The following is a 21709-nucleotide window of genomic DNA, read 5'->3' as shown; positions in this document are numbered from 1 at the left end:
GTCATGATACTGCAGCTGCTTGTTTTGTGCTGGCTAAAGCTACTGGGACAGCTGCGTGATAGGAAGGGTTAATAACAATGAGGCAGACACCAACCATTTCCGTTTAGGGCGATGGTACTGGGAATTGAAGAGAGCAGAGCTAGAAAAAAAAAGAGCAAATGAAACCAAAATCGAAGTGACCCAACATTTCCCAAGTGAGCAGCTCAGAGCACTGCTGTTCTGTGGGTTAGTGATTTCTTACCACATCCTGAACACGACCTCCAGTGGCACCTGTTTGTTCCATAGTGCTGAACTGCAGCTTTGTGAAAAGGAGCATATGATAAATGTTTTCAAAAGCAGTTTTATCAGTGGGTACATGCCTACTGCTCTCAGGTACAGCTTGTGTTTGAGCAGCAGAAGTCTTGCAGAGATTACCCAGTCAGGAAAGCCCTAGCTTTTGAAGCAGAAGAAAGGAAGTAGATAAACTGGCTGATTCAAATGAAATGCACTTCTTTGGATCCTGGCTTGAGCTGAGTTAAATTCAAAATGCCCCAGGTGTTGTGGATGTTTTATATTGATCTTTAGATTTTTATAGACCTAGAATAACAGCAGTGCACAAAGCAACCATTTGAAATTAGTAAGCTGTAACCTAAGATATTAGCAAAAGCACAGCAGTCCTACCCTCCTCCCTGTACCAGGGAATTCAGCCAGCAGCATGAAGTAACACTGAGGCACAGTGTGAAGCACAGGTGTCCCATGCCAACACTTCCTGCTGCAAAGTATACACGTTGCTTTGGTTGGCCCTTAAAATGATGTTAGTCCTGTTCTGGTGCACAGAGGTACTGCCCTGTAAATCACTCTCAGAACTCCTCTTCCCTGGGACTGCAGAGGCATGCCATAGGTTGGAACCCTCCAAAGCCGTACAGCTGCTTAGCAAACCAAGCACCTGCAGAAGAGAGGGAATTGCACAGAAGGAAAGCGATGAACTGAGTAACCCGTGCTCAGTGTGTATGTGTTTCCAGGTGCAGAATAAAGTAAGGGTTGGTGGTGAAGGAAACATCTGTGTGTTTCTATGGCTGATGAAGAGACTGCCAGAAAGACGAAAATGCCCCAGCAATTGAAGTGGAGCTGGTGTGTGGATGACATAGTAGGCCAAGCAGAGCGGTGGATCATTTATCTCTGCAGAACAGAATATCACCAGATCATTAACAGAGCCAGCTGTAAATTCAGTGTGTCTGAAACATGTGTTTTGTTCTTAAATGTTTGCACTTGTGCAGGAAGAGCAACAGCAGTCAAGTAGCCTTATGGCACAGGAGGAAGTGCAGCAAGGTTCTAGAAACCTGGAGGAAGAAAACAAAGGTGTAGCCTCAGAGGCACCTAACCCTAACAGGGACAGACTAGGAAATTACATCATCCTTGTTTTTCACAGCCCAATGAGAGTAAATAAACTTCATCCTGCCAATGACAAGCAATGTGTCTCTTGGAGGCTATTTGTTTAGGACTGGCCTTAATACTTAGCCATTCTTCCTTGTGCACTCAATGAAGAGGAGAGCAGAGAATGATTCACAGCAGCACAGTGACTCAGGAGCATACATTATTCTTTTGCTAATTCTCGATGTGCCTCTTCCTCCATCAGCTACCACGTGGAGTGGAACATCTCAGGGTAGGGCTGGAGTAGATTTGCTTTACCACGTGGAGCTACAGCAGCACACACCTCCATTCCAGCATGTGCCTCTCGGCTAATAATAAAGCTCATGCAGTATCTGGGTGGATGTAAAGAGAGCAAGTTAGGAGCTGTGTATCATATCTACAATACTATGACCTCAAAGCCCGTAGCCAGTCAAAAGCATCAGTTTAAATTTTGATTCCCACCTCCCCCCAGTACAGTCCTGCAGCACACACAACTACAGAGCACAGCTTTTTTTTTTTCTTTTTTTCTTTTTTTTTTTTTTCCTGAGATCACTGGGGCTTGTATCAAGGTAGACTAGTGCTGATGGCTTCCCTGACATGGGTGTGAATCACAGCTCTGCTGGTATAATAGCTCCTTCTATATCAGAAGTGCTTTGTCCATCTAGCACAATCTACTGTTATTTCTATGCCTGTAAATCACTCCTAACATAAAACTTAATGATCTGCATACCACTTTTTCATGAGCCCCAGCCAAACAAGAGCACAACACTGCAGCTGTAGCTATTAAGCTATGGTGGCGGCAAAGCACTCCATTAATACCTCATGCTCAGCAGTTTGTGATGCATGAGAGCTGAATAATTATGCCCTCGTTACCCTCAAATGAGAGGGGCCACTGCCAGAAACAAGAGTTAACAATTAAAAAACTGTACCAAGTCAAGGACATTTTTTCATTCATAAAACAAGCCTTTCTGGGCAAGAGAACTGTGAGACAGAAAGCAGGCAGACCTACGTTAACTGGACTGGTTTCTAATGCTGCGTTGTACCCCCTCAGCTAGACCTCCACAGTCACTTTATCCCAGCTGCTTTGAGAAACCAGCAGAGATGCAGCTAAAGCTAAAGCTCTTGGCACTATAAAGCAGCAGTTCCAAGTCTTATGTTAGCTGTGTAGAGACTACAAACCACTCTTCCCTTACATACAGATCAGAGCAGGGATTTCAGAATAGTGCCTGCATGAGATTTTTGGAAGAAGAATGACAGCCAGTGCAAAGGAAGCAGTTAGAAGGAAGGCTGTAATGAAGACAGTCAGATGGGTTATTTTGAGCAACACTTTACCTAGTAATTCTCTAAGCAAGTGTAGAGCATATAATAATAAAAATCTTGTAATGCTTACATTGTACAATATTATGACTTCAGTAAGTCTTATGACAAACACAAGTGATGGTTAAAGGGAGTTGTGAAGTAGTCTCCAAACTTGGCAAACTGCAGACGGCGACATGCTTTTGTGCAGAATATCTAGCAACAGATACCTGACTGGATATGCTTGTTGTGTGTTGTCCTCATCAAGCTGCAAATGAGTTGTGCTACAGAAGAATGTGCTTATGCTGTCACCTCCTTGTGAAGCCGACTCTCACCTCAGGACGTGCCAACTTCAAAACAGCCCAGGCTGTTTCATTTCTCCAGTCCTGTTCTAATATTCAGCCAACAGATAATAGGTCATATGAAATAAATTGAATGAGCAATCAGAACATGCAAGTGGCTCAAAGCAAGTTTTGCTGTGGTGCCTGTGGAGGACTGGAAATGCAAGCAGCCCTGTCAGGCATGCTTTACGGCTGTGTGTGCCAACATTTCTGTTTGTGGACCCTGACATTTTTCCAGCATGCATCATTTGCATTTGTTTTGATAATAAGCTTCTCTCACTTAGCTTCTCCAGAGTCTAAGAAATGCACAGGTACTCCCCATTCCTTTCTTCTGCCTCCTCACCTACCCAGGATCAACAGGCCTTTCAACCGAAAGCCACAGCATAATACAGACACAAAAGTCTTCAAAGCTGCAATACTGCGTTATAGGTACAGAGTCATCATGCAGCTGAAGCTTGACTTCATAACAAAAATAAGGAAAACTTGGAGATCTCTTGACAGGTTACAAAACAAAAGGAATAAAAGCATAACCTTTACTGTTCCAAATTGCTTAGCTGAAGTATTGCATTGAAACAATATTGATCTATTACCAGAAATCCACCAAGCTACATTTTAAGAAGTGACCCTAAAAATGATCACTAAAATACTCTGTTCAATTTATAATCACACTGACAAAAGCAGAGAGTAAATGGGCTTCGGCTCAAATGAAAACACATGTCGGAAGAGAACAAAGTCCTTCGGACCAGATCATTTCAATTACCCGATCGTCTTTGCCCTCTTGTGGGCAAACTTTTCTCCTGCAGCTTCTCAGCAGATGCAGACAGCAATATGTGAACAGCTGCACCGAGTGGGCAGCACCAACAGAATGCAAAAACATTACTCGACTTCCTTGTGCTTCCTTTAAGCAAGCAAAGAATAGCTATTCTGAATTCAAAGGGAAGTCAAAACCACAACCCAGCCAAGGAGGTTCCTGCACAGCTACATGAAGGAGGCTGTGCTATAAGGCAGGTGGTCAGCACACAGCAGCAATCAGGAGGTGACTGTGCCACTCACAAAGAAAAGATGCAGATTACCAATCTATGTTCAACCCTACTCTGCCATTCTGGTAACTTACAGTAAATTAATTTGGATTACACTGCTGAGAAAGGAGTTGTCACAGTTCTAGCAGTAACAGGACAAATTGTGGTTATGCTCCTAATTATTAAATCTTTATCAAGTTTCTTAGAACTCGCTCTGTAAATCCACCACTGAAATTCCCTCTTACTACATTTTGCCCTTATTGTATGCTTGCACCTAGTTTTCAAATTTAATTTAGTTTATGGTATTAGAGGCCTTTTCCCCTCATGAACTCTTACGTTTACAAATTCATCATAGAGAATTTCACATTTAATAAATGATATAAAGAAAAATATGGTGCATTACTCCAATTTCAGTATAGAGGATAAAAAAGTGCAATTCTCTTCCTGCTCCAAAGATGAATAGGCAAGAAGCAACCTGATTATAAAACAAAAAAAGTTACCCAGCCAGAAAGCATGCAAGTTTATTATTTCCTTTTCCATACCCAAGCCACCAACAATCAGACAAACATTTCTAAAGGATCCAGTGACTCCTCCTCAACCTGGTAGCTCAGTCATCTGCATTCTTCTACACCAAAAGATACAATTTGCTCATGACACCTTATGTTTATTTGTGTTCCTTCCTTTAACAAGTTTACCTCTCATTTCTCATCTCCAACTAATCAAGACAGCAGGAAACCAGCACTTGAATTACACTTGTTGCAGTAACTCTTAGGCCATAATAGGTGTGAAGTCTGTCATTGACTAGTTTGGTTAGACCCTATCCATGGAACAGTACTGACCTTATTGGACCTTTCTTCCTGGAAGCTTCCACTAAAAACATCCAGCTTTGCAGATTTGCAAGTTGGACACTCTTCCCCAGTAACAGGCAAACACAATGCAAGCTCCTTCCTCCAAACCAGGAACAAAGAATGATGTTATTTCCTATGGTTTGTTCTGGGAGAACTACATACTGATACAGAATCATTAGCAGTAGAAACAAGAAACTTATTTACTAATATTTTATTTTAAAAATGATTACAAAACATCTTTAAGGACCAAAAGAACATAATACATTAAAAAGATGACAGATTTAGAATGGAAAAATAATTAAATATTTCACAATTATTTTAATGGAAGTTTAAGGCAATGCTGGCTACGAAACTATATGCTTTTTTAAATTTTTAATATATATAAAACAATTGCATTATCATTCTGATTTAATAATCATTAAAAGGCACTTGAGTTCTCAAAGGTATGAAAGTGATAGTTCTGAACAGCATAAAATTTAATCTAGATATCTCCTGCTGCTTACAGCAATAAAATAAAACAAAGATGAATTTCCATCTCAAAGGCACTACCAGCATATTAATTCATTACAACTTCATACAAGCCCTCAAATATCTCACAAAATATTTCCCTTCAGTGTAGTAAGCTTGGTATTTTTATTGCACAAATTTGAACAGAGTGAGGATTACCACAATGGCCATTATGCAAAAACATCTTGTGCTGAGCTCTTAGCATTGCAGTTCACTGCATTTTAAAGTTGGTGGGTGCAGTGGTAGAACTGAGCTGTACAGGACCACAACCCTGCCCTGCTGTTTTCAAGCACAGAGTACAAGCTGTAGGGCACAATTCCTTCAAATACTTGAATCCAAAGGGCATTGCTAGCATTGTGATTTTAATATGTGCATAACACTTTAAAAATTCATACTCTATATAATGTACATGTGGCTTTTCAGAGCAAAAACTCACAGTTCAACTACTTAACAGCAAGTCTTCACATGTCCTGGAGAACCCTCTGCAGTGATTCTCACAGCACCATAAGCATAAGAGATGCCTGAGAGTCAGTGCAGAGCCTTCAAATATTTTTGGATGGGCTCGACTGGAGAAGGCTAAAGCTTTGACTGTGTCTGAGCAGGCTCGCAGCACCACTGCCAAGCACAGTGTTGAAGAAGGTGAAAACAATCTTCAGCTTGATGTACCATGCTGACTGCTCCTTTCCACAGGTTTTACTATCAGTTAAGACTGTACAAGTGTGGCTGCTTTGTGATCAGGAAAAGAAATTTAAGATAGTTTCTCATAACTGCCCTTCTGCTAAAGCTCACACCATTTTCCTGAATAATTCCTAATCCACTTCAGTTAAATTCAGCCAACTTCATTTAGCAATGTAAATAGCTGATTTAAAGAAAGCAGAATGGTTTAATGAGGAACAGGCTGGGAAACCTGCAAACCACTTTGCTGACAATGCACGGGAGTGTAGGAGACATACAGCCAGAAAGAGCATCTGCAAAAATTGATGTTTAATCCAGTGCCATCCTTTGGGATCAGCCTAATGGGAGGAAAAACACGCAAAGCCTGCAACCAACACCAGGAGCATGACAGGAACACATCAGGACAGCAGGAGACCACTATGCTTGGCTGTGGCTTGGATGTGGCTCATCCTACCTGGCCTGGAGGATTGCAGAGACACACATCTGCCCTTGTACCCTGGGGAGCTGACAAAGCGAGTTAAGCAGCAGCAGAGAACTGCATAGATACAAACAAACCTCATTCCCAACTATTTCTGAACAACAACAACAAAAAACAAACTACACCCTACCCTCAAGCTTAAAAGCCTAGGATTAACAGTACAACCATACAGAAACTGCTTTGTTAACAAACAACTGTTTTGGTAGCAACAGTTTAGCAATTACCTCAAACTCATAGCTCATATGTGGTATTTAACTACTTTACTATATGACAGATGAATACCAGTTAAACAGTATCTGGGATATAGCACTACGTATTGTTTTAAGGAATTTCATGTCTCCCATTAGGAAAATCCTATGACAAGGGAAAACAGATCTAACCAGTTTCCAGAAAACTACCTGCTCATTTTCATTAGCTGGTGGCAATGCTTTCATCCCTTTCAGTCAACAGAATTTGGTTCTCAAACCCATACACAGATCAGTCAGTTGGTGAGAGAATGTGTAAACACTAATTGCTTGGAACAGCTACAAGGAAAATGAAGTGTATGTTAAAAAATCCTCACTCTTAACAACCTGAAATACACCAGGGATGCCAGCATGTACATAGCAAGAGAATCCATCAAACTATTCTGCAAAGGTTGGCAATATTTCTGTTTCAGAAGGTCTGACACAGGTCGTGGGAGTCAGAACTCAGCTCCAGACTTCTGACACCAAATGCTTGTGGCACCCTTTTGTAAAAATAACTTTTGTATTCCAATTTGTCTGTAAAGAATCAGTGGTAGATACCAGATAGGATAGGGAGGCCCAAGGCAGAAAAATGGCTTCATGGATCCCTCTCGGTACCTACATCTCCAATTCAGGAACAGATGCCAATAGCAAAGCACTTAGGCAGAGAAAAGTCAATAGAGAAGGTAATCAAAACCCAGAACTCTCTTCATATATTTTAGGCTAAGGAAAAAAAAAAAAAAAAAAAAGGAAAATTACCCCAAGATGAAAGTTTTGTCATAGTCCTGCATTGTTTAAATAATATCAACAGCACCTTGTTAATTTTACACTGTATTTAGAGCATCAAGATTAAGAAACAACAGAAATCTCAATGTCAAAAGAATTCAGAAGAATCTTGGGCAATAAACTAAAAAGGAAACAAAAACAAACACACAAAAAACTCACACCAACCTAAAATGCTAATCACCATTGTGAACAAATACACCAAAGTCAGACACTGCGAATTGCAGCAGAGATATTTCTCCCTAGGACCAGTTTCCTATTGCCTATTGTAAACAAACACATCTCTAATCTACCCAGTTTTCAGATACAGCTACAACAAGCTCTGTACACCTACACTGAGATCAGGTTAGTGCAAATGGATTCTAATAAATACAAGAAAATAAATGACAGTCCAAATAACATTTCATCTTCAAGGCAAGAAATTTCATACAAGGAAATATGTATTTTATGCATGGCTCTGAAACCAAGAAACAGCTTAAACTTGGTGCTTCACGCCAGCTGTCAAAATGTTACATTCCTCAAGCAAAGTGTAGTGTTAAAGTTAAGGCTCAGAGCTTAGGGAGAGAACATCATAAACTTATGTTCATCTGAAAGTAACAGTAATAGAAAAAAAAAAGTTGACCTTTTACACTGCTTTCTCTTACACTGTCTTCCTCATCCCTTTCCAAATACAGCTCTCATGCACAATTTCTGGAGGGCTTAGTCTCAGCGCTGCCACAACAGGTTACAGGACTATAAATTTGTCAGACAAGAATATTGATGAAATGGTGTTAATGCTGGAAGACATTACAGATGTCATGAGAACTCAAACAAGAACTGTTTTTGCATAATCAGCTTTTTTTTTTTTTCTCACGTACTGTGGTATTTTTGGAACATCTCTTGGCTTATGGCATTTTGCCCTACTTTTGAAGGCATTCCTCTACATGATGTCTAGCAATTTTGCTTCTACCTCAGACATCTAAAAAATGCCTTTTTTCCATTTTATTTATAGCCATCAGCATCTAGCCTGATATGTCCATCACTGGTCTGATACATGCTGCATCAGCAGTGTTTCTTGCAGTCCTATGGCCTGTTGCTTTAGGGTACATGTACTTATTTACCTGCTCACCAGCTGAGCCAGCCAGTATTAAGAAGTCTTATACCAGTGCCATAGTGCACTAGAGCAAAGAAAATAACATGGTCCACAACAATTCCAGTAAAGTTCACCATTAATTATGCATAGACAAGTTGTGTATTCCATTAACCTTGCAAATCCTATTCACCTGGATAGTACCAGTGTGAAGTAATGTTTTTCCCAGTAACGTTTTTCCCATTGATGTTCAAATTACTAATTTAGGGTTACTTTGTGAAAATACTTATTCTTCAATTTTTCCTCTCACAGCTAGCTTTTCTTTATTCCTGCAAATTTTCTTGGTTTTGAAACTGAAAGAACATTCTGTCATACAAGTGTGAACACTGATGATCACGATGTGCAAAGCTCTCTCCTTAATAAACAACTACATTACGCCCTGCATAAAAACTCTATGCTTTCATTAAACTGATCTCACAGGCAGAACTGAAGAAAGAGATTGAATAGTAAAAACAAAATCCCACACTCTTACATAAGGATAAGAATTTTTGTAAGGCTGCAATTAGTTGTCTCTTACATTATTGCTTGACCAATAAGAATAAATTCTGCTCTTCTAACTTGGAACGTGTAAGAGAAGTATCTGGTCCAAGAAATATAGAAAATGTCTTCAGAGCATAACTAAGAATTTATGGATCATATATTTCCCTTTATTAGTCACTTCTACCAAAATCAAATCAGCACACTATTGTCCTTCAGTTATTCTATTTACACTTTTTTTTTTTTTTTTTTTTAATGCATGCCACCTAAATAGGTGGCAGGACCAGTTACTTAGAAAATTAAATAAAGCAGAATGCTCAAGATGTCATTACTTGCCTACAGATCTTTAAATTTTTGTGACTTACAACGCACACAAAACTGATTAGAAGGAAGAGACAGAAGTTATTACCTACAGAGCACTGAAACTTAGTTTTAGTTTGCTCCACTCAAAAAAAAAAAAAAAAAAAACTAATTTCAGAAAGTTTAGCTTGGCTTATTCAGTGGCTGATCTTCTGTGGCACCTTGAGTGTGGCCTGGATTTTCAGAGCATTCTTCAGTGCTTTGTTTCCGACTGCACCAAAGTTCCCATATAAATTCAGCTAAAAATGCCCCACTTGCAAAAAATCCAAACACCTATGAAAGTGAAAGGAATACAGGAATTAAAAATGTACAAACATTGACAGTATTCTAAGTGTCTGGAGAGATATGTTAATACTGCTCATATATTAAGTCATTGGTTCCATTTAAATTGGCAATGGGTTGGGAGTCATATTGTAGCATATAAAACGTAAAAGGTTTTACAGTTCTCATTCTCTTAACCAGCTACGGATGCTAGAATATTTTCTAAATAAATATATAAATATATTCTTTTTTTTCCCCAGTAAAACTAATGAAGAAGTATAGCATTGATGGTATAGCAGAACCGTTATACAACAGAGGGATGCAGTTTAGAAGGACCAAGCAAAGAAGAGTAACAGATGAAAGGTGAAGAGAGATAAACCAGCAGAACCTCAGCAAGGCCTTGTTGGGTCAGTAAGTAGGGATAACAAGTTTCATTATTAGTCATAACAGAAGAGTGATAAGCAGAAGGTTGGTTTTAGCACCTTCTTTCAAGCAAGGAATCAAATGTACACATTTACACTCATTTTGACTGAATTTAAGCAGCTGTTTTTCCCCAAAGCAATTAGACACTAATAAGTCTTAAATCACAATTTCTTTGTTTTTCCAGCCAAAAATAATTTTTAAAAAAGCAAAAAATGAGGAGCCTTTATACTCAAACCATGAGGTATGAGTATATCAGCGTCAAAACAGAGAACCACACGAAAATGTGCGTATCCAATAGCTCATCCTGCCTATGGAGTGGAAGTATTTCACTTTCCTTTCTAATCCATTTTTAATTCATTCAAGAATAAAAATCAAAGTTTGATCTTTTAAACTCACATACTCACAATTTCAAGGTTATTTAAAAAGAGTGCCAAATAAGTAAGAAACTATGCCACAAATCCTCTACAGTGCATTGCTCTGAGCCTCTTTATTGTTCCCGGGAGATGCATGCCCCGTTGTTCTATTTCTGTCACTAAGGAAACTGTGATTCTTATCGCAACCTTTACAAGCCAGCATTCTCTACATATGTTTTATAATGCCTGACAAAAGATATGGTTGCTTGCTGACTTTACAACTGGAAGATATTATGGAAATGCAGCTGATCTGCATTTCAGAGATGAGATTATCAGGGAGCGGTGAGAGAAGGCAGTGTTGTCAACAGTGGCAGAGGACAGGGAAGAGTATGGAGCCAAGGGAGCAAAATTAAGCGAGGAACGAAGATGCTGGGGAGCTCAAGAGTACACAGAGCTTTGCAGAAGTCCTAAGGAATGCCTGCTTTCCAGTTTGTAGAAGCTCCAAAATAGCTCTCTCTTCCTGAAACAACGTAATGCTCTGACGTCTGTTCCCTGCCCAGCTTCTTGCCTGCAAACTGAGTGAGGTTTAAAGAGCAGAAAAATTAAGATACAATTTAAATGTAAAGTAAATGATACAATTATAAGACTTACACAAGCAGCTTTTTCAAAAGCAGACCCAGAGCTAGTTGCAGCAAGCACTATTGAAGCTATTAGAAAAAAGGCACCTATAATGAGCATGGTCCAAAAGTTCTGCAAATAAAAGAAATGAATGTTACACAAAAGTAGATATGCTACCTGAAAACAAACAAACATCCTAACAGCAACCAAGTTAATCTGACAATGAATTTACAATTTGAAACACTGAAGTTCGTGGGAGATTCAGGAAACTGATTTCACTACAAACCAACATTCAATATCATTAACTATTTTTAAAAGTCAACTTTATAAAATCCTTTTTCTTCTTTAATCTTCTTTCAGTACTTCTCTCATTACATTTAACCTTTTTCCACAGTCAAATTCAAGTGCAGGTCAATCATGCTAGCATTATTTCATCTGGGAAACTAGAAACCTGTAAGTGAAGGTGCTCATTCAAATCTCTGACTACACTCTCTTATCTGTATCTTCACATGATAATGTTACTGCTTGCACTGAAAGGACAGTCCAAAAACAACAGCCTTCCTGACTTCACAGAGCAACACTGTGCCACCAGTGCACCTTCTGAAACATAAAAGCATGAGCAGTAACCAGCACAATTATTATCAAAAAGGAGGTAGGCTACACTCAGTAGGAAAGCAGATACTGCAGACAGATTTCAAGTACCATGCTGGCAGAAAACCATATCATACATATGAAGGCTGCTCTGAAAGTAATGCCTCCTAATTTATTATGATGACCCACAAGGTCAGAGGCAGGCAGATGTTGATGGATGGCAGCAGAGGTTGAACCTTCCCACCAGTATCCCATTACGTGTTGTTGCTATGTGACAGATGGCATCAAAGGGGCAGTCTGACAGAAAGGTGTCTGACATGGGAGTGCATCTGAAGCAATGGGGTGGAACTGAATTCTTCCATGTGGAAAAAATGGCACCCATTGACATTCATTGGCACTTGCTGAATGTTTATGGAGACCAAACAGTAAATGTTGGCACAATGAGGTGGTGGATGGTGTGTTTCAGCAGTGGTGACAGCAACAGTAGGTCACCTCCACTGGTGCAATTTTTTTTTTTTTTTTTTTTTTTTTTTTACAAGCGTGACATGCAGGCTTTTGTTCATCTCTGGTGAAAATGCATGGATGACAGCAGTGACTGTGATGACAAATGGCATTTTCTAGCAGTGAATTTGCTCTATCTCACAGTGTTACTGAGCTCTTTGTATCTGTTGTAGTTTCCATGGAAATAAATAGGAGGCATTGCTTTTGGAGTGACCTATTATAACAGTGTAATAGTGGAAGCCTTTATGAAAGACTTTCACACAAGTCCTAACATCCTGCATGTAGGACAATTTTGGAAAACTGCCAATATTAAGAAGACTCTTAAAGTTGAAAAAGTGAAAGTAATATAACCTCCTTTAATCTACTTTTTAAATGGAGAATAATAGGAGATTCACTCTGCACAGCCTTTTGATTCCAAAGCAGTTTTGAAGAGCTTACATTAAATGGTTTATTTAAAACAAATAAAATTCCTTACCATTTTGTTTACTTTATCTTTCCCAAATGTTTCATATGCAATAGTGCAATACACACACAGGATCAGGAGGCTCAAAAGAAAAGCACTGCAGCTTACAAATTCAAAGAAGTACAGCCCATGACAGTTGATACAATCCTCCACAATTTCTTCAAAAATAACAGCCAGAAAAGAGAGGACCTGCAAACAAATAACATACTTCAATCGTACCAAGTCTCATCAATATCTTTAACAAATGAATGTCTGAATGCCTCTGATATCAATATTAATAAAGACAGTTGTAAGAAAACACTGGATTTAAAAAGAACCCCATAAAATTCTGTTCTATTTCATTACATGCAGAAATATAGGGACGCAGTTTTGTCTTGATGTTAAAGTCAGGCAGTGAACGACACTCGGTTAAGCTGAGCACATGCTGCCAAACTCGTTTTTTGGTTAGAAAGTAAAGACTCTTGATTTGTGATGCTGTGCAGGAGGCAGCAGGAAGCAAACCAGGCAGATGAGAAGCACAATCTCTACTGCTTACCACTAATAGATGTATTTAAATTTAAACGCACTTCGGTTTGGAGCCAACTGCCTCTCTTGATCAACTTCACAGAAAGCGTAGCTTGTGTACTTAGAACCCTGTAACAACAGCAGCTCAACTGCAGGAACCAGAAAGTTTAAGCTACGTTTAAGCTATGCTGGACAATGTTTAATCTGTGCAGAAGCTTATGCCAGCCTTCCTGCAACTGTCCTTCTTTGATGACGCAGCATGAATTAATTCCCATACAGCTGTCATGCATCTGCTGTTGGATTTTCTGCTACTTTTTCGTGCAGGAAAGAATATTGCTGTATTTAAATAATCCCTCCTTGTGGCCACTTCTCGCTGGTTTTCTTCATCCTGTAAAGATGACACAGGATATGGATCCGTGCAGTAAAGAGTTCAGCAAATTAGAGCAAAGCAATGATTAGGAACCAGAGTCGGTCATAAAATCAAGAGTGATGCAAGGATGATCACATTATTAATAACAGCATGTGGGAGGGTGACAGTTCTATGAAAAACACTGAATTCTAGAATTTAGAATTGTCATTTTCCAGATATGGCATGTAAAAACAGCTGCAGGTGCTTTATCTGCACCTTATTTTGGAAAATGATTATCTGTCCTCGGTTTCGGCTTTCTGACAGTAAAAATAAGAAAAGCAACTTAGCACATGAGAACCACACATTCTACCAACTAAGTCACACCTCAGAAGGGCACTTCAAACCATTGTATTTTGAATACACAATCATGTATAAAGTAAACAGGATCTCAGAAAGGGAAAGAACTGGAGGTGGGAAACTGCATATTACAATCAGGCCTCAGCATACTTCCCTTCCCTCATGCAGCTGCTGGCAAAGGCACATTGCTCAGGAACACTCACACCTAAATCAGTGATTACAATGGATGCCCACGGAACGTATCAAGCTCTGAATTTCCAATTTTTAGAGAGTTTTTTTTAAAAATAATCAAAAGATTACTTACACAGCTTACAGTTGTGTCCAATGACTAATTCACATTCTTTGCAAGGTGAGCTAAAATAGGAGGTACGTTTTTATTTTTCTTCCCCTCTCTTCTGCGATTTAGATTTCCACCCCTTTATATATCAGCACTCTTTATATCAGCCATCACTTTCACCAGAAACAAAACAGACGAGAAGGAAAGTAAAAGCCTTTCTGGAAACCTGCCCTCAGAAGACTTCAGTATCCCAGGTAACCGTAACTGAGAAAAAAAAAACCAACCTCTTGGCTGAGTGTACAAGCAAGGGAGAGAAAATCACATTCAAAGAGTACTTAAAGGGGTTCCATGTCAAAATAAAAATTAAAAGGATTGATCAACTGGAGTCTTTTATGGGACTTGTCCTTTGCTTTAGTTTCACATTTGCCTTCTCCACACTGTGCCTATGGAGACATCCAAGCAGTAAATGGACAGAATATCAACAACTGTTTTCCTCCAAGCTGTCAGCAATGAGCAGAGAGCGGCAGCTCAGGTAAACCTATGGGACAGAGCTTCCTTCGCACTGAAGACCAAGGTCACACTTTAAGACACAAACAGGCAGCTCCCACCTTCCCTCCCTCTCCTACAGAAAATAAATATCTTCCTCTGCCCTTTGCCAGCAAGAAGTTTTTCATCAACACTGACATTACTGCTACTGCAAGCTTCTGCACAAATGTCACGTTTCTCAGGTGGGTTTAATAAAGAAAAGGTCACAAAGAAATGCTGCAAATTTAAAGTAAATCAATGAACTTGCCAGCAGGCAAGCAGCAGTGGTATTCCCAGCACAAACCTTCCAGTTTAGAAAAGCACATATGTTAGTTCTGTACTGCTCCAAGGTGAGGGCTACTATAGGAAGCAAACAGTTCAGGACAAATAGCAGATTGAGGCTGAATTACAGTTTTCCTTTCTGGTTAAGGTACTTTTTTTAAAGCAAAATAACTGCTAATAAGAAATACTACTGCTTTAGATGAGAACTCATTTCTACCTCAACCATGGCACAATAGGCACCGTGACATTTAACTTAGTGCTGAATTTGAACCAATCATGGAGTAAAAAACAACAACAAAACAATCCAGCTATAGTAAAAGTAAAACAAAACAGCAATCTAGAAACCCACACCTAGAAAGAAGTTTTCTGCAGGTGATTTCACAGTATTTTATAAAATACTTGACCTTCTTGTTCAATGGACAAAGAACTGGCTGCAGGATCAAGTCCAGAGAATGGTAGTCAATGGCTCAATGTCTGGATGGAGATCAGTGACAAGTGGTATCCCCTAGGGATCATTGCAGGGACTGATACTCTTTAATACTTCATCAATGACATTGACAGCACGGTCGAGTGCACCCTCAGCAAGCTTGTGGATGACACCAAGCTGTGGGGTGCAGTCAACACACCAGAGGGACAGGAGGATAGAATGCCATTCAGAGGGATCTAGACAGGCTTGAGCAGTGGGCCCAGATGAATCTCATGAGGTTCAACAAATCCAAGTGCAAGGTCTTGCACCTGGGTCAAGGCAAACCCTATTACCAATACAAGATGGGGAACGAAAGGATTGAGCTTAGCTGAAAAGGACCTAGGGGTACTGATGGGTGGGAAGCTGAACATGAACCAGCAGTGTGCCCCTGCAGCCCAGAAAGCCAATCATATCCTGGGCTGCATCAAAAGAAGTGTGGGCAGCAGGGTGAGGGAGGTGATCCTTCCCCTCTGCTCTGTTCTGGTGAGACCTCACCTGGAGTACTGCATACAAATGTGGAGTGCTCAGTACAGGAGAGACATGGAGCTGCTGGAACATGTCCAGAGGAAGGCCACAAAAGTGATCCAAGTAATGGAACACCTTCCCTGTAAGGATAGGCTGAGAGCTGGGGCTGTTCAGTCTGGAGAAGAGGAGACTTCAAAGTGACCTGGGAGCAGCTTTTCAGTAGCTAAAGAGGAGCTACAGGAAAGAAGGGGACAGACTCTTTAGATGGGTCTGTGGCGATAGAACAAAGGGAAATGGTTTCATGCTTAAAGAGAGAAGATCTAGGTTAGATATAAGGAAAAAGTCTTTTTCAGTGAGGGTGCTGAGGCACTGGAACAGGTTGCCCAGTGATGTGGTGGAAACTTTCAAGGCCGGGCTGGGTCAGGCCCTGAGCACCCTGATCTAGCTGTGGTGTTCATGGCAGAACAGCAGAGCTGGACTATGTGATCTTTAAGGGTCCCTTAAAAGTCTGAGGATTCTATTATTCTATTCTGTAACAAAGATGGGTGATTTTTGAAACCAACACCCTATTTAGTTGTCCACCCCAGTGATAATCAGTGTGTAACCCCCAAAATAACAAAGAATCCCTATTTTAACAGACAGCTAATAGATGCTAATATTAGCTAAATTACAGGGATTTCCAAAAATCCTTCCTAAAACATTTCTCTTACTGGGGATACTGAGGATTCCACCCTCAGTAATTCCTGGTGCTTCTTTTAAATGCTTTGACCAAGAACTCCAGAACAGTGCATTTTGATAAATGGAAACAAAAGGAAGGAGAAAATTTGTCAGAAATCAGAAGAGTGAATTATCGTAATTCAGTTTTCTTTTTCCTCTCATTGTGGGACAAGTATAGATCACAAACTACTTTTGGAGCCTATCAAACAGCTACTCATCATGGTTAGGACAGGCCCATCGTAACTTCCCTTTCTCCTACCTGGAAAGCTTTTTAAGCAATGTTTCTGCTCAGGTAACAAGTTGAAGACTTCAGTACACTGGTGAAGTTGCACGTGTAATATTTTATTCTATTCTATCACACTGCTGATATAAATGATCTGCTTGTTTGGGAGCAACAGCTAGCAGATCTTACTTATTCAATCTCTAAATGACAAAGTAAAAGCTTGCATCCTGTTACGTCTATTTAAAGTATTCTTGGACATGATGTTTTTAAAACGCTATTAAGAAAACATTGCTTTTGGCAGCATTTAGTCTTACCTTTACCTTTCTTTTCCTTTTGACTCTGTGTGAGCCAAAGTTTAAAAACAGAATGTCCTCTTTTCTGCACAGTGAGCACATGAGAGAGGGCTGGAAACTACCTATGATTCCTCCGAGCATGAGACATCTGACCGAACAGCCACTTCGCCGGAAAACAGCACCGACACACTTACAGTCAGCAGCCGTACTGCGAGTACTTCCCCTATCTGTTCCCTGCACCGTTACCAGCACCGCTGGACAGACAGCAGCGTGAATCGGGCGCCCACGTGCTGAAGGCACGCAAAACATGACAACAAACAGGCAAAAGCGGAGCCTGCGTTTTCACCGGGACCGCCCGCTGAGAAGCAGCGTCTCAGCCGTCCGGACCGTCACCATCAGTGCGTGCGATGCTCTACAGGAGGCAGGAGAGGCACTGCCGGGGTGTGTGAGTTGCAGCCAAGTCCACGGCCGTATCCCGAGCTTCGGAGCAGGGTTCCCACCTCCTCTTTCACCCCCGTTGCCCTCTGCAGAAAGCGCTGCCCTTAGGATTCTAAACCGCGGCACCGAGCAGCAGAGCCGTGCTGGCGGCGGCCTTTCGCCTCAGCCGGGACGCGAGAAAGGAGCGCGCCCCGTCCCGTCCCGTCCCGCCCCGCCGCGCCCGCAGGGCACTCACCGGCTGGAGGGCTTTGTGCGCCAGCCGCCAGCCCCGCAGGTGCCTCAGGGTGCAGCCGCAGCGGCGGCGGAGGGGCAGCTTGGCCCGCGGCTCGGTGGTCTCGTTGTAGACGCCGCCGTTCTCCATGGCCGCGCTGCCGAGCCGGCAAGAAGCGAAAGCAAAAGGGAGGCGGCTGGAGCAGCGCGGCAGGGAACGGGAACGGGAAGGCGGAGGCAGCGCCCCGCCCGTCGACGCTGAAACAAAAGCGCTTCCTGCAGGCCCCGCGCACGGGGATAGGGGCGGGCAGCGGAGAGCCGCCCTGAGGGGGCCCGACGGCCCCGTGTGCCGCCCTTTGCATGGGAGCTGGGACGCATCCCTGTGAACTTTCACCGGCGGTGGGCGCGGCCACAGGAGCCGGAGCTCAAGGAGCGTTCGGACAGCGCTCCTAGGCGTTGGGTTTGGATTTTAGGTTGTGCTGTGTGGAGCCGTGGTCGGACTCGATGGTCTTCAAGGGTCCCTTCCAACTCTCTTCTGTGATTCTAACGTACTGCCGTACCTCTGCCCACACCTGATTTCATAGGCAGCTACAGCTCTTGGTGCCATGAGGAAATAGATGAAGCCTTTTGTATATAAGCAAAAGTGTACCACGTTGACTTTCATGAGCCTATTATCCACAGAACTATTATGGTCCTTCACAGTCAAATTCAGATATACTTTGCTAAGTATGATCTACTGATAGAAAAGCAGCAGTTTGCTTTCTTGGCCTTAGTTCTACTCATGCTTTGTGTGAAGGAGCCAAGTGAATGGTCACACTGCCCGTCTCAGCCCAGCAGTGCAGGACATGTGAGCAGCACTGAGAGATCAGGCACCATCTGTGCCTGCTGGGAGCCACCACGCCTGGACAACTGACGCAGTGCAGAGCAGGTAAAGGCAGTGGGGTGTGCTCTGGGCTACTGTTTGCCAGCGGGCTGTAAATGGCATCCCTCCCTGTAGGAAAACACAACCCAGAGGAACACTGCGGGAGCCCTGGGCTGGGTGGTGCAGGTGTGTTTGTGCCATAAACAGTGCATGTTGCAGGAGCTGGCTTTAGAGGCAAGTGAGTCGGCAAACCATGTGATTCCTCAGGCACAGGAGTTCCCAGTGAAATAAGGAAGGTATTGCCATGAGTGCACCACAGCTTCTGCTGGGGGCTGGGACGTTGCAGTTTTGCATACAGCATCCTGGGAGTGCAGGGCTGAGCAGGTAAGTGTAGTGAATGATATTTACTGTTATGGATCCAGAGTACTGCTGTGCTTTCATCGCGGTTTTTACATTAGTAGGCTGTAAGGAAGGTTGTATTACAGAGGCCTTTTCTAAAGGAATTCCCAATTTTGTTTTATTTCGTGTTTATATTTCAAAGTTGGCTGAATGACCACAACATGTCCTATGTGGTGAGACTACTTTTGTCTGAGGGAGACAGGGCTTAGGCAGTTGTGAGTTCTTAGTAAGTATTTAGTACCATCTAAGGATACCTGTAGCTGCTCCCAGTCTTGTTACCTTGTCCTAAGACAGCCTTTTAAAAGGATAAACACAGATGTTACTGCTGAGGACAACTCTTGAGAGGAGCTGCTTCTCAAGGACCAATAGAAAAACTACACAAAGTTGACTAAAGATAAAATATATTGTAACCTTCTCCTACTTACTGCTGTTTTCTCAGATTTGTTTTTTCTGCTCAGGCCTTCAGCAGGAAGTGTAAAAGCTGGCTTGCCATTTAAATCCTAGATTATTTAGGCTGCTTTTTTTTATTTATAAGGCAACACATGGAAAGCAAAACAACCACAAAGATCTGTAGCAGAGAAGGAATGAAAACCAGACAGCATAGGACAAAATATCTTAAAAATAGTTGCAGCATTTTGTTAAAACATGCAAATGCTGCTATGCACACAAACCAGAGCTGTTCTTTACTTTTTCACTAAAACTGTCTTTCAAGTACAGCTTTAAACTTCATTCCCCTTTAAAGAGGGAATGCAGATCAAAACAGTAGTAGTGATACATAATGTCTGTTTAATGCCAACAACTGCTATTAGCTGGCTGTGATGTAATAGAAATCCCATTCCAGGTGGGTATCTTACTCAATTTCTTCTCTTTATGTACTGACAGAGTTTTCAAAAAATAAAGTCTTTTCTACTCATGCAACCTCTACCAGAATGGCAGAGCCTGAGCTTAAAGCAGGACACTGCAGCAGAAAGCAGTCCTGGAATTAGATTGTAAACTGCCACAACATCTCCACTCAGCCAAGGAGTAGGAGGTTGGTGGGAGCAGATTAGTGATGAGTGACCTAGTTTTCTCCCGCATTACATCTTCTCCAAGGATAACCACCACAGTGACCATAAAGCAGTACCTATTAAATGGAGAAAGCTACATCAGTATAGCTTTATAACATGGATATCAGTCCTCACCGCATTGAAAAAATTTACAAAAGAAGTGTGACTGGAGTGACAAAGCAGTTGAATAAATATCAGCTCCTGGGATATGGTGAGTACAGGCCAAGTATCATCCCAGTTTTTATAAAGTGAAGCCCCAGTAGACCTTTGGAACTAGCTTCATACTGTATTACAGAATTACCCAGATTAAGCTGAAACATAAATCCTACACAGTCAAGATTAGCAGCAAGGCTCACTCCCTTGACCTGACTTCTCACAAATGAATTCTCATTTTCCCATGTTCACAAATACAATTCTTTTTACTTTCCTTCAATGAGGGCAAAAGAGAAGGAAGTACAAGAATAGGAAAACAATTTAAAAGCCCAAACCACCAAAGGAGGCAGGCTCCATTTCATTTGAAGAGTGGTGAGGCAGATCACCACAGAACGAGTTGGGAAACTCCACAGAAACTCCACAGTTATAGGCACGACTCTCCCCTGGTTTCAGTTCCCATGCAGGCATCTAACAGCACTCTTTCACACAAGTTCTCTGCGTGAGATGACCAGCTAGCCATGGGAATCACAAAGCAAGGACTGCGACGAGCAGACAAACTCAGACAAGACTTGCACATGTTGCATCTCCTGCCTCTTGCTCAGCTCCAAAGGCTCTATGTCTGGGCTCAGTGTTGCAGCTGAACTTCACAAAGCTTGAACACCGTACTAACTAGCCCCAAGGTGGGATTTTTAAACAGCCAAAGATCAGGAATTGGTATTTCTAAGAGTTATTTCTGAGTAGCCTTCGTGGCACAAAAATAAAAAAAATGCACAACTCTCTCCATGTTTCCCAAATGCTGGGCTAGAATAACTCTTGTTACTGGTTTTCTGCAATGCATCTGCATAAAAAGAATCCTAAAGCCATGAGGTATTTGACAGCTAATGATTCTACAACTGCAAATTAAGTAGTATTATTTCAAAATACAAGAATTTTATTTGTTTTATTTCAATCTGCTGAAGGGACAACATACGTTCTCATTAAAGAGTTAGCCATACTTAATACGTTTAATTCGGGATACTGAATAGTGGACTGGCACATAGGGACCGCTAATCATCAATCAATTGCTCCAACTGCAGTACTTACAATTCTGCCTTCAGAGGTGATTCAGCAAAGGTGACACATGGAGAAATGCATGACCTGCTGATGAACAACTGCATGGAGTGAATTGACCTGGAAGGTGTGGTGGGATAAGCTTCCCATCAGGGATGCAGGGCATGCATCACCGTCAGAATACTGGGAAAGCTAGACAATATATTAGAAGCCATCAAACTAGATGGTTTGCCTTTTATTCTTCTTCTGTGGAGGCAGGGACCGGGGAAAACCTTACTAATGACTCATTCAAATTTCACTTCATAAAAAGAAGTTCTAGAAACAGAAAGTCACTTCTGTGTATTTAAAAGTTTTAAA

The 21709-nt window shown here is 41.5% G+C and overlaps 1 protein-coding gene across 3 annotated transcripts; it reads right to left on the bottom strand.

The window, feature by feature from the left end:
- Positions 1-5125: 5125 nt before the first annotated feature.
- CMTM6 (CKLF like MARVEL transmembrane domain containing 6) lies at positions 5126-18610 on the bottom strand. Of its 3 annotated transcripts, XR_016467706.1 has the most exons (5): positions 17216-17503; positions 12749-12925; positions 11215-11313; positions 9576-9799; positions 5126-7500 (listed from the first exon to the last, which is right to left on the bottom strand). XR_016467706.1 is itself a non-coding variant. In XM_031590264.2 (4 exons), exons 1-4 carry the CDS (start codon positions 17991-17993, stop codon positions 9650-9652), a joined length of 552 nt encoding a protein of 183 aa, XP_031446124.1. In that variant the 5' UTR covers positions 17994-18610; the 3' UTR covers positions 8637-9649. The 3 variants fall into 3 exon arrangements, 2 of the variants coding, with proteins under 2 accessions (XP_031446124.1, XP_089998635.1); XM_031590264.2 differs by lacking the exons at positions 5126-7500; positions 17216-17503 and adding an exon at positions 17868-18610 and having other exon boundaries at positions 8637-9799; XM_090142509.1 differs by lacking the exon at positions 5126-7500 and having other exon boundaries at positions 8637-9799.
- Positions 18611-21709: the final 3099 nt, after the last annotated feature.

The sequence above is a fragment of the Phasianus colchicus genome, chromosome 6, assembly GCF_987193195.1.
Source record: "Phasianus colchicus chromosome 6, bPhaCol1.hap1.1, whole genome shotgun sequence".
Classification (NCBI taxonomy): Eukaryota; Metazoa; Chordata; class Aves; order Galliformes; family Phasianidae; genus Phasianus; species Phasianus colchicus.
Note: the sequence above shows the minus strand (reverse complement) of the source record. Positions and strands in the feature narration are given on the sequence as shown.